Source organism: Mytilus edulis, chromosome 14 (genome assembly GCF_963676685.1).
Source record: "Mytilus edulis chromosome 14, xbMytEdul2.2, whole genome shotgun sequence".
NCBI lineage: Eukaryota > Metazoa > Mollusca > Bivalvia > Mytilida > Mytilidae > Mytilus > Mytilus edulis.
The window spans coordinates 15,427,295-15,440,887 of record NC_092357.1 but is presented as its reverse complement, the minus strand read 5'-3'; the positions used below and the strand labels follow the sequence as shown (position 1 = coordinate 15,440,887).

General features: G+C 32.9%; 2 protein-coding genes across 5 annotated transcripts in view; one reads left to right on the top strand and one right to left on the bottom strand.

Annotated features, from left to right (window-relative positions):
• The window catches only part of LOC139502931 (glycerol-3-phosphate dehydrogenase, mitochondrial-like), a 42,329-nt gene extending 35,768 nt beyond the window's left edge, over positions 1-6,561 (bottom strand). For 2 of the 4 annotated variants that reach the window (XM_071292602.1, XM_071292599.1), the window contains exons 1-3: positions 6,456-6,558; positions 3,245-3,394; positions 723-891 (exon numbers count right to left, since the gene is read on the bottom strand). In XM_071292602.1, coding sequence (XP_071148703.1) covers positions 723-891; positions 3,245-3,364 — 289 coding nt within the window. In that variant the 5' untranslated portion in view covers positions 3,365-3,394; positions 6,456-6,558. Of the gene's footprint in view, positions 1-722; positions 892-3,244; positions 3,395-6,415 lie in introns of all 4 variants that reach the window. The other 2 variants (XM_071292600.1, XM_071292601.1) reach the window with 2 other exon arrangements.
• Positions 6,562-6,574: 13 nt separating this feature from the next.
• LOC139502932 (receptor-interacting serine/threonine-protein kinase 4-like) lies at positions 6,575-12,681 on the top strand. The gene is made up of 2 exons (XM_071292604.1): positions 6,575-6,646; positions 11,734-12,681. The coding sequence occupies exon 2, from the start codon at positions 11,734-11,736 to the stop codon at positions 12,664-12,666; it is 933 nt and encodes a 310-aa protein (XP_071148705.1). The 5' UTR covers positions 6,575-6,646; the 3' UTR covers positions 12,667-12,681.
• Positions 12,682-13,593: the final 912 nt, after the last annotated feature.

Genomic DNA, 13,593 nt, shown 5'->3' with positions numbered 1-13,593 from the left:
GACATGACCGTACGGTGAGCTATAGTTGTTAACTTAGTGTGTCATTTGGTCTCTTGTAAAGGATTGTCTCATTGGCAATAACACCACATCTTCTTTTTTATATGAGCTTTGTTCAATATCCCTATCATTACTGAGGGGTGTCAGTATAAAAGTGGATATCATTAGTTACCTAGTGTGCTAGTGACCTAATACAATATAATGATATACAATATGTATGGGGTCAGTAAATTCTATATGGGATGAGAGCGAAGTTTTAGGTCTCTTGCCAATTGTATAAACAAAAATTCTTACTGACTATCTTAACATGTTGTTTTAAGACTAGTGGCCTATTAGCAAAGTTATCAAATCTTCAACACTTGTAGCGTTACAATATTAAGAACCTACCATTTGTCTTTACAAAAAAAAATACCAACAATATCATACTACAGTTTGCTTACTTTATATATGTTTTGTTTTTTATTATTTCTATCATTTATCATCAATTTCTTTGTCTGATGAATCTTTTCTGAATTTTCCTCAACACCTTGTTGTTCTTATAAAGGATATACCACCACTACTTACAGTGTATTGAAATAAACCATGTCTACTAACCCTATATGAAATATATATAGTCTCCACACAGTTGTTTTTAACCAATCATATTTCTAGAATTGTTTAGTAGGTAAGAATAAAGTAAGATAAATGTTTAATATGTGTATCTATTGGATATTTTAATCAATTACCTCGACTTGTAGCATCTAAAGCCACACCTGTCCCTGTAGCCCCTCCCCCTATCACAAGTACATCATAATGTTCTGTTTCTAGAGACTTCAGCATATCCTCTCGTGTTGGCAGTGGTGACCAGGCATATTTTTTGTCAGTATCCATGGTGGCTGCAGAAACCACTGCAACCTGTAATATAAATGTTCAGTTGCAATTTTTAAGTGTATCATCCTGGGTTTTTTTTTTTGTTGTTTTTTTAATTCTTAGTCCTATTATCAGTCAGGGGCATTACTTAAACAAGTAATTTTTTTAGTTACTTTATATAGGTAATTTTTTTTTTTTTTAAATTATAAAATAACTCAATAGTTATTTTAAATTTCAATAGTGGCATGGACTAAATGTAGTTTTCATGAATTTTTACAGCATTTTATACCATAAAATGAAGAATTTATTAGATTTAAGTGGAGTATAGAGATTAAGGGTTACTTCAAAAATAATAACAAAAATATTACTTGAATAAGTTATTTTATACATCTTTGAAAGAATTAGTAATAACACTTATTTAAGGAACATATACAATTGTTTTGGGTTACAAATTATAAATAACTTCAAGTCTTAATTAATTCACAAGTTTCTATCTATTCATATCTGTCTACCTTCAAGATTTTTGAGGAAAATGATATTTTAATAGTCCCAAGAGACCAATCTTTGACCAAAAAGCATTGATATGAAAGATAAGTGCGTCAGAAAGGCAATTAGTGTTTCAGAAAGATTAGATTTCATATTTCATGGGAAAAATAACCAGATGACTGCGAAAATTTGTTAAAGCTAGTAAAATCTGTATAGTTGGACACCTATAAAAATAATATTTAGAAAAGTTACTTATATAAGTAATATTTAAAATAGCCTCATTTTCAACATTACTTGTATAGCCTATAGGTAAGTTTTAATGTTACTTGTTTAGGCCAACTAAAATTAATTAGTAGATTTTCATCCAAATTTTTGAAAAAAATGAGGCGGGTGGGAGGATTTTATTTTTTAAATTTTATTTCATATGAAACCCTCGTCACGAGTTCTTCATGCCGCGGAGTATATGATAGTGGAAAACAAGTTGTATAATGTATATACATGCTGTATAAGGAATCCTACACTATTTTTTAAACTCTTAAATCATTGTAAATAAAAATCCCTGATTGGCAACCACTGTTATACATGTAATTGCCGCTTTAGAAACCTATTTATACATGTTATAGTATACATCAAAAAGAAAAGAAATGCTCTCTTCAGTTGGACTATACCTACACCAAATTTACTTTGCTTTCTAAGCAATGGTTTGTAGTCCCCATAAAATCAATAAAATGCATTGGTACAATTGTATGCAGCACAAGTATTATGAGTACAGAATAAAATTTAAACTCAAGTGTTGAAAGAAATTATGATGTAAAACATGAACTTAACCAAAATGTAGTTGTTGTTTAATGATTAAATTGAGGGTATTGGGACAGTTACAGAGGGTGTTTGCTGTTTGTCAACAAAAACAACAGCCATGGGTAAATATAAGGGCTTGTTATAATTAAAATGCGTGTTTGTCGACTTTTTTTTCTCAATATACGGTCATAAATCAAACAAGTTCGTGCTTGTGTCAATTTCTTTAATCCAGTCATGTTTTTTGTTCCAATTTGTTCTACAATTCTTGTGCTTTGGATATCATTCAGTCCAAATTTCCTGACGCACAGTCATTGTATAAATAAAGTAAAATACACTGTTTTCAATTCACTTGTGACTACCGCAATTTGCGTTCAAGGACAAGGCATTTTACTTGTAACTCGAATATTTCATGCCCTTCTCGTTATAAATCTCTATTCTCGGTAGATGATGTTGTCATCATAGAGCAGCAGAATATGTCAACTTAATCATTTTCGTTAGATTACTCGAAGAAATACAAAAACAAAATTTGAAACAGGAAGTTTTGAATGAAACGAAATTATCGATGGTTCCTGGTAACGGACATGAACAAAATCAGGAAATCGTATTTTTGTTAAATAAAAAAAATCGGGGCGGGACGATTTCAGAGGGGCGGGCGGGGATGAAAATCTAGCAATTAATTTTAATTGGCCTTAAGTAATGCCCCTGACTGATTATAGATGTTTTTGTATTATTTTTTACAATAAAACTGTTTCAGTTATAAACAAATAACTTTAATAATTAAAATAACATTGTATAAAAAAAAAAAATCTGGTGGACAGTTGTCTCATAACAATTGCCACTGGACTAATGCTGGACATTAAGCAACCAACAATCAATCAATCTTATAATAATTTAGACTCAAACCACTTCATATAAATTTCTTTTATTCTATTAAGTCGATTTGAATTGAGTTTCTTGAATGGTGTGAGCCTGCTGTCTCCTTCAAATATAAATAATTGGAATCACTTTTCAAACAGTGAAACGGTCAAATCTAACATACCAGTCTAAGTTGTCTTATCAGGATTACAAAAAAATTTGCTAACTTATACATGTTATAATATATTTTTATGTATACCTGATTTTGTCGTTTAAGTTTAGGGTAGACATAGGCAATCAGACAAACACCTCCACCAATCACTAATCCTTTCTTTGAGACCCTCTGAAAGGATTTCAGAATGGTGTGGAAGTTCCTCATTGTACCCAATTTAACCTCTACTGTTTTGCCCTGAAAAAAAAATTACTAATGTTAGAAAACATCATGATGTTCATCTTAATGTGTTCATGTTATTTGTATTTCATTCTTGATATGTCATGTATGTTCAATATTAAGTTTTGTAACAAATTTCGTTTATTATATATACATGTATGCATCAGTGGGTTTTATTATCATTGTAATCAGATTACTTATTCTTATTAACCGTTATAAACTAAAAGTAATTCATTTTTATTGCCTTTGATCAGATTGTACTTGTTTAATGTCAAGTTAATCAGCAGGTGCCCATTGCTATGTTTATACAGGTGCCTTGGTTGACCTCAGCTTCCGTTGACCTTAGCTCCAGGATCCTGTAATATAGCTCCTGTACAATATTTCTTTGATCATTTAACTATATATTGTAATCAGGTTACTAGAGTAGTATAAAAGAGAGTAATTGGTAGTGAGAGGATATACTATACACATGGAGATACGATTTTGTGTATCAAATGAGTGTAACGGTAGGAGATTTAGGATTATGTCATCGTATTGTTGAGCCTGCAGTTTAGATGTTGTTAACTTAAATTGCTGTTATATGTACTTTGGATTTTGAATAATACAGTATTGAACTTTTAATCGACTTTGTGATTATGTCAACTTGCAAGACTTCATTCAGACTACACCAGGATCCATTTATCTATAAATGTGATCAGGATTCCTTTAATCACATTACCAGTAGATTTTAGGGTAACTCTGTTAAAGAATATACTTGGCATTTATCCTCCGTGTACCAGTGAAACTTATACACCCAACAACACAACACAACCACAAGAATACACACTTTAGTTTAAAGTTGCGTAACGGCAAACTAAACTTTTTTCGTCACAGTATATATATTTACTTATTTCATCTGCAGTAAATTAAATAACACCTTTTATCATAATTTAATTCTTCTAGAAGTCAAGAGTTTTTGTGGCAGATTTTGTGATAGGTAGAGTTTGTTATCATGGCTTTTGGTCTAGCTCCATTGTATCAGGGAGTCATTGGGGATAGTATCCAATTATGAGGATCTTGTTTAGTGGGTCATTTGAGGTTTCACTCAAATAACGGTCAATGGCAGTCACTTTCGTATAGAACACCACTGACGTCTTGAAAGGCTAAGCAGTACTGTTAGGTGTCAAAGACAAAGCCAAAAATATAATAGCTTTCCAAGACATCATAATCATGATAATTATTTGGACTACATTGACAGTAAAACCTCATCATGCTCATCTGACCTACTAGCAATAGTGTTGTAGCATAGAGACCGCCATTGACACAGTAAAACCTCGTCTGACCCACTTAAGGTTCATCATAACTTTTTGGCCAATATGGCAGTATTTACACCACAAATTTTACTCTACATGTAAGTACAGACAAACCTATGCCTGCAAAAGTTTTAAGGGATGGCAGGAACTAGATATATAAATTTTAAATGCATTTCATGTTTAAAAAAATTATAAACTTTACCATGTTTACTTAATTTTGCTATCCAGTTTTTTTAGTTCCTGCAGAAGGTGCCAAAATAAACTAAGTTGGGAAAGATGAGAATCAAACCTCCCTTCATATAATACAAGTAGTACATGTATTGATTTAAATTTTAAATGGACAATAGATGGACAATTGGCATCTGCAGACAATAGGTGATTTAAACTGTGTAAATGAGTGGACCGTATCAAATAAAACTCAGGTGTTTATTTATTTTACTATCTTCTGCAGACTGGAAAAAACTGGACATCAAAATCCAGGTAAGTTTTAAATTTTCTGAAACGTAATATTTTTCAATTCCTAATGATGAACAATGATGAATCTTAAGAATCCGGGTTTGTTCACTCCAATCACTTTTGCGCCCTGTCATTTTCGCACCCTACACGTTCGCACCCAAAGTCCATTCACACTCTATACATGTATCTATAATACTAAAATTAAGAGGTCCAATTTGTCAGCCGTCATCACGTAAAAACGACGAATCAAAGAATTCAGCTTTATATATAACTAATATAGTACAAAGGTGTAGATTAAAAATTACACCACTCCAGGCCCTTTTGTTTTCTACGTAATTAATATTGCCAATAATTAAGAAGTTCCAGGTCAGGTCCGATACCGATACCACTAAGCTTACAAGTATAAACTTAAAGTTATTCTCCAATGACATGAATGATGATACGAAAATGTATTTGCAATTATATTTGAAGAATGTTAAACATCATTTAATTTTAAAAAAAAAATTGTATTCTGTATAAATTAGTTTTCATTTAAGCATGTTAAGTGGGGCTACATTATAGTTGGAAGACCTTTAAATTATATATTGAAGTAGATTTTACTTTTTTCAATAAATGGGGCTAGTTGACCAGTGAAAAATTAACAGGATTTAATCCTTTTCAAAAGTGAGCCTACTTTTTAAAAAGTGGGTCGAGTTGGTAAACCAGGTTTGGGTGATTTTTTTAAAAGTGGGGCTAGTTGGTGAAAAAGTGGGGCAATTGGTGTGGGGCGTTTTGCCAGTGGGGCGATTTGTCCTGCTTCCATTTGTAATGATGTTTTGATAAAAATTGGGCGCGAAGATGAAGGGTGTGAACGGACTTAGTCTTAGGGGTTGAACATGTGAGGTGCAAATGTGTAGGGTGCGAAATACACCTTATCGCTAATCCCGCCTGACCCGGCCGCTTGAACTTTTGAGGCATACAACAATCACTTTTCCATTGCGGAGTCAGATATTTTGTATTATGACGTCAAAATTTTAAGGGAACCTGTGTGATATCCAGTAATGGCGGATAAATAGCGATAAGGTATATTGTATTGGGCGGGAACAGACCTGAAACCGTTGACGGCTTTATATTGTTTAAATATTTTAAGCAAAAAAAACGATTTGATGTCTATGCAGACACTCACTGCGCCCTCAACACTAACAGCAGACAAGACAGACAGACATGACATCTTTCATCAGCAACTTCATCTTACACCGAAATATATTCATTTAAACTATATTTTCAACGACACCATACACAATAAACTAACTCTAATTTAAAATAAAACTTTTTAGAATGACAAAATACACCTCAAACTCTTATAAGGATCAAGGATTTGTATAGTAATCCTTGTAAGGATTTAGTCGGCTGCTGCATTCTGCATGACCTTGCTTGGAACTAAACTTCCGGTATTGTGTGTAAAATCCGGAATCGTTTGACGGAACAAAACAAGAATGAACAAAAAACCTGCGTTGTGAGAATTCCATCTTGCTTTTGTATTGTATGTTGTATGATATTCTTCAAATTGTATTGAACTTCTTTAACTTTAGAGTTCTTACCCAAAATAGACCTGCACTTAACTAACAAAAGGGTACAGTTACACAATAAGTTAAAAAGAAGGCTAGAATAATTGGTTAATTTCCGGAAGCAAGCCAACTCGCCCCACTATAAAATCGTCCCCTCTGTTGAAATGTCATTCATTCCGCTGCATTTGGACCTGCTATCTCATTTTTTCACTGTCATAAATATCCATGTGTCCCAAAAAAACTCTGTTTCCAGTTTTCGAACACAAGCAGTCTTCAACATAGGCACTTGTCTAAGAATGTTTTCCCCTACAGCCGCTACATACCTTAAGGTTCATCATAACAAATGGACAAATATGGCCGTATTTTCACCTCAAAAACTACTCTGTGTACAGACTTACCTGTGCTGTTTGGAAAGTTTTAATGCCTAGCATCCACTAGATATATAAAAGTTTATGCATTTTGTGTTAAAGAACATGAAGAAAGATAAAATCTTTTTTGTTTTTTGCTGGGCATTTTTTTTCCTTTCTGCAGAAGGTGTAAAAATAAACAGACACCTGAATTACTTTGATACTGTCCACTCACTGACTCAGATGAACTCTTTATCTCACCTGTAGTTGTGAAGATACCTCTTGTCCATGTCAATTAAGGACAATCAAAACAATACAAACCGGTTTTTTACCTGAGGGAGCATCTCATAGTTGTACCACAACTTAGTTAATTTTCAGACCTTTTTTGCATATTTACATGATATATATATCAGAAAGATGAAATCTTTTTTGGATTTTATTGGGCAATTTCTTTCCTTCCACCTCTATTTTCGGGTGGAATGACCCAAACAGGAAGTTGTATAAATGACTGTTTTTCCCGGATTGGACTAAATAGCAATAAGGTGTATAAATATCTACACAGTTATAGGTGAGTAAAAGAGTTTATCTGAGAGGACAGTATCAAAGTAATTCAGGTGTTTGTTTATTTTTAGGCAGTGTCTGCGCGTACCCGCATGTGGGTATGAATAGTCAAATTGACATTCGTAGGCTACGCTTACCCACATCCGGTTTTATAATAAAATGCAATCAAATTGAGAATTAAACGTGAAATATATATATACAGAAATTATCGATAATATGGGGATTTCGAGTAGAACGAGTGAAGGGTATGACAAATAATATTTTCGAATCGTATTTATACATGTAAGTTAATAATATATAATAAACCTTGCAAATTAAATGCATGTACTGATTGAAAATGAAATATACAGTCCCTGTAAACTATAGTCCTATAATATATAATATCTTAATTTTAAGTTGCTTCCACGCCTCAGAGGCAAAATATTTTTTGATGCGCTGAAGGTTTAAATTACATTTTCGTCAAACATTTTGTTATTTATTAACGAAGCTTTCATAGAAGATTATTGGCATCGGCCTTTGTTTTTCAGAAATAATGTATTAGCTAGGCCTTAATTTTTCCTGTCGAACTTGTTTAGAATTTTTTGCCTCCGTGAATACAGGAAAAAATTATTCTGTAAAACTTGATTTCCTCTTTATTTTTTGTGTTTCCAGTTCTTCTTTTCTCTGCAGACTCCGAGTTTGTTTTTATATACAATTGTATAAAATTAATCATGTTAATCGACTGATACTTTTGAACAAATTGTTCCAATTCATGATAACTTTGAAATGTCTGCCCCACATGTTGTATATCACTCTTTCATTTTGTCTTTTCCCATTTTAAGAATATTTATTAACCGAGAAAAACTGTTCACTTACATATATACATAAAAATTTACAAAACTTCTAAGTAGTTGATCAATTTTATTCACTAATTGCGATAATTTCTGTATATATTTTATGTTTAATTCCCGATCCGATGGCAATTTATTATAAAACCGGATGTGGGTACGCGTAGCCTACAAACGGCAATTTTGCTATTTGTACCCGCATGCGGGTACGTGCAGACACTGCCTTATTTTTACATCTCTGTGCAGAAAGGAAACAAAATGCACATCAAAATTCAATAACGATTTTATCTTTTTGAAGCACAAAATGCATTTAACTTTTATATATCTAGTGGATGCCAGGCCTTAAAACTTTCCAAACTTCACAGGTAAGTCTGTACACTGAGTAGTTTTAGAGGTGAAAAAACGGCCATGTTTGTCCATTTGTTATAATGAACCTTAAAATAAATACACACAGTACTACTACTAAACTAAAAAAATTTGAAAAATGTCACACGGTCTCGAAAATTACGTTTTATTTTGATTTCTTGGTTGCCAAACCTACTTAAACTTATGCCGTAAACATGGTAAAGCTAAATTGATTTATTCACAATGGTATATGACATGACTACCATTGTTGTCGGGATCATTTGTAGCATGCATCAGAAGCAGGTCAATGTGATTTTTTTGTATAACGTTGCCATATTGGAAACACTAAGTCCGCAGTGATTGATTTATTATAAAACATATTTACAAAAAAACTGTCAGCTTTTCTTTAAATAGTACTTAATGATTATCTTTATTGTAAATTTGTTAAAGAATATGTGATTCAAACCCTTAAATAAGTGTGTTTTGAGGTCTGTCTAATGGTCTAATGTGTCAGGAGTTTCTATTTTTAGAACTAAGATATTCCCATTCTATTGATATCATTCAGACTCTCTCTTTACAGTAAAATTACTTAAAGTATGAAATGAAATAAGATAAGATAACTCCTAGAAACATTTAGACCTTGAGAGTGGGAAGATACATTGTGTACCTTTAACTGTGAGATTTTTTTTTTTAAATTGGTGTCGGTAGACGAAATAATTAGGGTCCCGCCTTAAGCGGGTACCCTATAGTGATCAGTCTGTCCGTCCGTCCGTAACACTTTTGTGTCCGCTCCATATCTAGAGAACCATTATGATTTCATACTTTATACTTTACATGTTTATTAACCACCACCAGAGGGCGTGTCATGATGTATGTGCAACTTCCTAGGTCAAAGGTCAAGGTAAAAAAACATTTGGTTTCAGTTGACAACCCTGTGTCCTGTGGTGAAGATCGTGTCCGCTCTATATCTTGAGAACCGTTATGATTTCAAAGTTTATACTTGACATGTATATGAACCAACACCAGAGGGTGTGTCATAATTTATGAACGACTGCCTAGGGCAAAGTTCAAGGTCAAAAACTTTGGTTTCAGTTGACAACCCCATGTCCTATGGTAAAGATCTTGTCCGCTCTATATCTTGAGAACCGTTATCATTTTGAAGTTTATACCTGAAATGTATATAAACCAATATCAGAGGGTATGTCATAATTTATGTACAACTTCCTAGGTCAAAGGTCAAGGTCAAAAACTTTGGTTTCAGTTGACAACCCCGTGTCCTATGGTAAAGATCGTGTCCGCTCTATATCTTGAGAACCGTTGTCATTTCAAAGTTTATACTTGACATGTATATAAACCAACACCAAAGAGTGTGTCATAATTTATGTACAACTTCCTAGGTCAAAGTTCAAGGTCAAAAACTTTGGTTACAGTTGACAACCCCATGTCCTATGGGAAAGATCGTGTCCGCTCTATATCTTGAGAACCGTTGTCATTTCAAAGTTTATACTTGACATGTTTATAAACCAACACCAAAGGGTGTGTCATAATTTATTTACAACTTCCTAGGTCAAAGGTCAAGGTCAAAAACTTTGGTTTCAGTTGACAACCCCATGTCCTATGGGAAAGATCGTGTCCGCTCTATATCTCATTATCTTGAGAACCGTTATCATTTCAAAGTTTATACTTGACATGTTTATAAACCAACACCAAAGGGTGTGTCATAATTTATTAACAACTTCCTAGGTCAAAGGTCAAGGTCAAAAACTTTGATTTCAGTTGACAAACTCATGTCCTATGGTAAAGATACAATTTTTTAATGCACATTATTCACAGCGGGGCCCACAGAGATGGCTCCCATCTCAATGATATCTAGTTACGATTGCTATACTTGGGTAGGATTGCTACGGATGATCCCGACAACAAAAGTAGGCTTGTTATACATCATTTGTACATCTCAAAACTTGAACATTTTTGTGGGATTGTAAAAAAAATTACTTATACAAGTAAAATTTTGAGAAAACTAAGGGCAGATTTTTCAAACATTATAACTAACTTACATAGATTATTATTTACTTCTTCAAGTAAATAAAGATAACTTATACAAGCAGGACCCCTCGCTGACAAAATATTCTTTAAATTTATTTAGTTTTTTTTTTTGTAAAAAGATTAAGTCTTAAACAAAACATGCAAACGATTCATATCAGAATGTTTCTTTCTACTTTCACATACATGTACAAAATTTGTACTACAAATAATCTTGTGTCTTGATTCAGATCAGTTAGTTTTTTAAATGAAACATTGCTGAGTCAACAAAACCTCTAACTACATGTAAATCTGTTTACAGTGTCAAGTACAACAAATAATTTCAAGATGTTACTGACACCAGATTTTTAAAAGTTATTGCAATATCAGATATAATGTATTTGATTAATATTATTAGTGGAATGTTATCATGCTTAAATCTTCTGCTTAATTCCTTTTTATAAGACCTAAACAAAAAATTGCAGTTTATTTTGATTTGATACATGTCATATGGTCGTTGGCATCTGCATCGTCCGAAAATATTTGATTTCAGGACAATAATTTTTGACAATAACTTAAGTGTAAGTGAATAGTAATCTATGAAATTTGAAAACAACATTAATTCACAACAGGAAGATTGGGATTGATTTTGGGTGTATTGGTCCCAACAGTTTAGGAATTAGGGGCCAAAAGAAGGGGGGGAAAGGGGGGAATTGCATAAAAGCAAAAAAAAAAGGGGGGTGTCAATTCGCAACAGAGGGCAATATGGACACTGGACAGCAATTCAGGTGATGGCAATAGCTTTTACTTGCCCTTTTTGCTAGGTCAGCTAAAACAATGGTACATCTTGTATTACCACAGTATTAAACTGATTATCAAGTATATTAATCATGTAATTACAAAATGAATTATCCCCGATTCTAAATTTTAATTTGATATATTTTGTTTTTATTTTAACAGATGGATAACAACATAGGGATTCTGTCTCCGACAGCTTACAGTAAAAGACTTTTCTATATCTGTTCTGGGGAAGGTTTATTAAATCATCACTCTGAACCTGATCAGGAGGCGTTAATACTAGAGGAACAGAGGAGATTACTTCGTATATTTAATGCCGATCCAAATTATAAACACAAGGGAAGTTACCCACTATGTGAAGCAAGTCGTAAAGGTTACGAACGAGTAGTTAAAGAACTTATATCACAAAGAGCAGATGTAAATGTTTGTGATAAGTGGCTATGTTCTCCATTATATCTGGCTGCGTCACATGGTTATAAAAACATATGTGAGATGTTGATCAATAAAAATGCAGACATGAATGCTAAAAATCAGTATGGATTCACACCATTGTGGACATCCATAGAAAATAATAATATAGAAATCGCTAAATTGCTATGTAAGCATGGTGCCGATGTTAATGTGATGAGACCAAACTCTCATGGGATTGAGATGAAAATGTTGACATATGTTTTACTTGCTAAAGGGGATACAAGTCTAGCGGAGTGTATCTTGACATCTAATTGTGTTCCGTATAAAATAGAGAGTTCTCTCTGTTATATGATCCTAGACTTTGGCGATGAAAGTCGTCGTTTTGTTCAGAAACTTATCTGTGCGGGATTTGAATTTGAATATCGTCACTGGGTGTCTAGTATGAAACATAAAATCGCCAATCGTCCTGAAGAAGTAACAGAGGGAGAGAAAAGCTTTATTCAGTTTATCCAGATTGAGACACGTACACCAAAACGTTTACAAAACATGGCTCGAGTTGTGATCAGGACAACATTACTTAATGCCAATCCTAATATTCCTGTGAGGACAAGTGTAACACATCTACATCTCCCTCCTAAACTGGAGAGATTTATCTGTCTTTCTGATGTTGTTAATATTGATTAAATATTGTACATGTAATGGTGATAATATATTCTTTTTCTAGATTTCTAATTTAGATTACCATGATTACAGTTGGTTGGACAATGTATTTATAAAAAAAAATGTGTAGAAATTCCAATGTATTTATGTATAAAAAGAAGACGTGGTATGATTGCCAATGAGATAACTCTCCATAAGAGACCAAATTACACAGCTATAGGTCACATTTTTTTAGATGGTTGGCCACTTTCTATAACCTTTTCAGTTTTTCTATTATCCTTGTAACCTACATTTGTACATTTCAGACCAGTCACTTTTCTACACTTTACTCAAGTATTCCACATTCTAAACTAAAATACAAATTGAAAGAGTTGGTATTATAAATAAAGGGCTGCGCTTTAGCGCATGATACGCCTGTTGCTCTTTTAACTTGTCTTTTATGCTTTAAATGTATTGTCCCAAAATTGGAAAATCCCCCCTTTTTTAAGCATAAAAATTCATAACACGGAAATGTAAAATCTGAAATTTATAAAAGTTGAAAGGGAGCTTACATCAATAGATATAAACAATTCACCAAAGTTTCATGGACATTGGTGAAAGCCTTTTTGAGTTATTGTCCGAAGTGTTAAAAATCCCCCTTTTTTTATGAATAAAGCCCCATAAATCCAAAACTTAAAATCTATAATTAATAAAAATTGAAAGGGAGCTTACATCAATAGATATAAACAATTCACCAAAGTTTCATGGACATTGGTGAAAGCCTTTTTGAGTTATTGTCCGAAGTGTTAAAAATCCCCCTTTTTTTATGAATAAAGCCCCATAAATCCAAAACTTAAAATCTGAAATTAATAAAAATTGAAAGAGAGCTTACATCAATAGATATAAACAATTCACCAAAGTTTCATGGACATTGGTGAAAGCCTTTTTGAGTTATTGTCCGAAGTGTTAAAA

What these genes read in the sequence shown, in the direction of transcription:
- LOC139502932 (XM_071292604.1), top strand. Translation starts at nt 11,734, where the DNA reads ATGGATAACAACATAGGGATTCTGTCTCCGACAGCTTACAGTAAAAGA.